This window comes from Penaeus monodon, chromosome 19, assembly GCF_015228065.2.
Source record: "Penaeus monodon isolate SGIC_2016 chromosome 19, NSTDA_Pmon_1, whole genome shotgun sequence".
In the NCBI taxonomy this organism is placed as follows: domain Eukaryota; kingdom Metazoa; phylum Arthropoda; class Malacostraca; order Decapoda; family Penaeidae; genus Penaeus; species Penaeus monodon.
The window spans coordinates 14,158,217-14,159,418 of record NC_051404.1 but is presented as its reverse complement, the minus strand read 5'-3'; the positions used below and the strand labels follow the sequence as shown (position 1 = coordinate 14,159,418).

Below are 1,202 nucleotides of genomic sequence, written 5' to 3'. Positions count from 1 at the left end.
TTCGTATTGACACGCAGAATATCCAAAATCTAAACTGATTACACAAATATATATATCTAACTTAGCAACGTGAACACCCTTTAACCGAGCCTTATTCCGGCTCCAGGTGGTGATTCTCGACGAGCCGAGCAGCGGCCTCGACCCAGAATCCCGTCGATGGGTGTGGGAAGTGGTGCAGGGGGAACGTGGGCGCCGGACCGTGCTCGTCACCACACACCACATGGAAGAGGCCGACGTGCTGGGCGACCGCATAGCCATCATGGCGTCGGGAAGGGTCGTCTGCTCCGGATCCACGCTCTTCCTCAAAAACAAATTTGGTTAGACATGTTCAGTCCACTTTCCCGCCTCGTTTTCTCACGCATTTTTAATCCAGATGGCAAAAGATGAAGTCTGGATTTCTAGCATGAAGGGCTACTTCAACAATCAGTGATCCATGATTTTATAAGGAAAGGAAGAAAAAATACACATACAGAAAGAGTCTTAGGTACATATAAATAAATAGATATATGTACTCCCCTTTCCACAGGCGATGGATACACACTGACGATAATGGTATCTGATAATAGTAACGTCAAAGACATAAAGACAGAGGTCGTGAAGCATCTCCCTGAAGCCTCCTTGAGGTCATCCCAGGGCGGCGAAGTAACCTTTAAACTACCCCCGGTGACAGCCTCGTTCGCCCCTCTTCTCGACTCGCTCACAGAACAGAAAGAAAAACTGGGAATCCGACATCTCGGCCTATCACTCACCAGCATGGAGCAGGTCTTTCTACGGTATGTTTTAACCTAACTATGGCCGAAATGTTGTTAGTAAGTAAGAAAAAAAAAGACCAATGGATGAATGAAGACGTAAATAATTAAGACAATAAATAGATTGATAGATAAATAAACGAATGAATGAATAAAGAAAGAAATACGTAAACAAATAACCCCTTTTACATAATCTATAGTGTGACATAACCTTTCTTCCTTTGGGTCTCCAGAGTCGGCGACTTTGCTGAGGGCACTGACAAGGAGCCGGAACAAGGGTTGAACGGAACACTGTACGACAGGATAAACATTGACGACAACGCCAACAATGGGCTCCTGGGGAACCACCATCAGGACGCCAATAAATACAGTAGTCAGCGTTTTCTTTTCAATAGTCAAGCAGGTACAGTTGGCTGGACGAGTACGCGTGTGTGATGTAGAGGCAAAGGTCTT

General features: G+C 45.4%; 1 protein-coding gene across 2 annotated transcripts in view; it reads left to right on the top strand.

Annotated features, from left to right (window-relative positions):
- Window positions 1-1,202, top strand: part of LOC119585077 (ATP-binding cassette sub-family A member 3-like) — a 16,804-nt gene that overhangs the window by 6,104 nt on the left and 9,498 nt on the right. For both annotated transcript variants that reach the window (XM_037933697.1, XM_037933698.1), the window contains exons 9-11: window positions 107-317; window positions 527-773; window positions 983-1,152. In XM_037933697.1, the coding sequence (XP_037789625.1) occupies window positions 107-317; window positions 527-773; window positions 983-1,152 (628 nt within the window). The remainder of the gene's footprint in view (window positions 1-106; window positions 318-526; window positions 774-982; window positions 1,153-1,202) is intronic.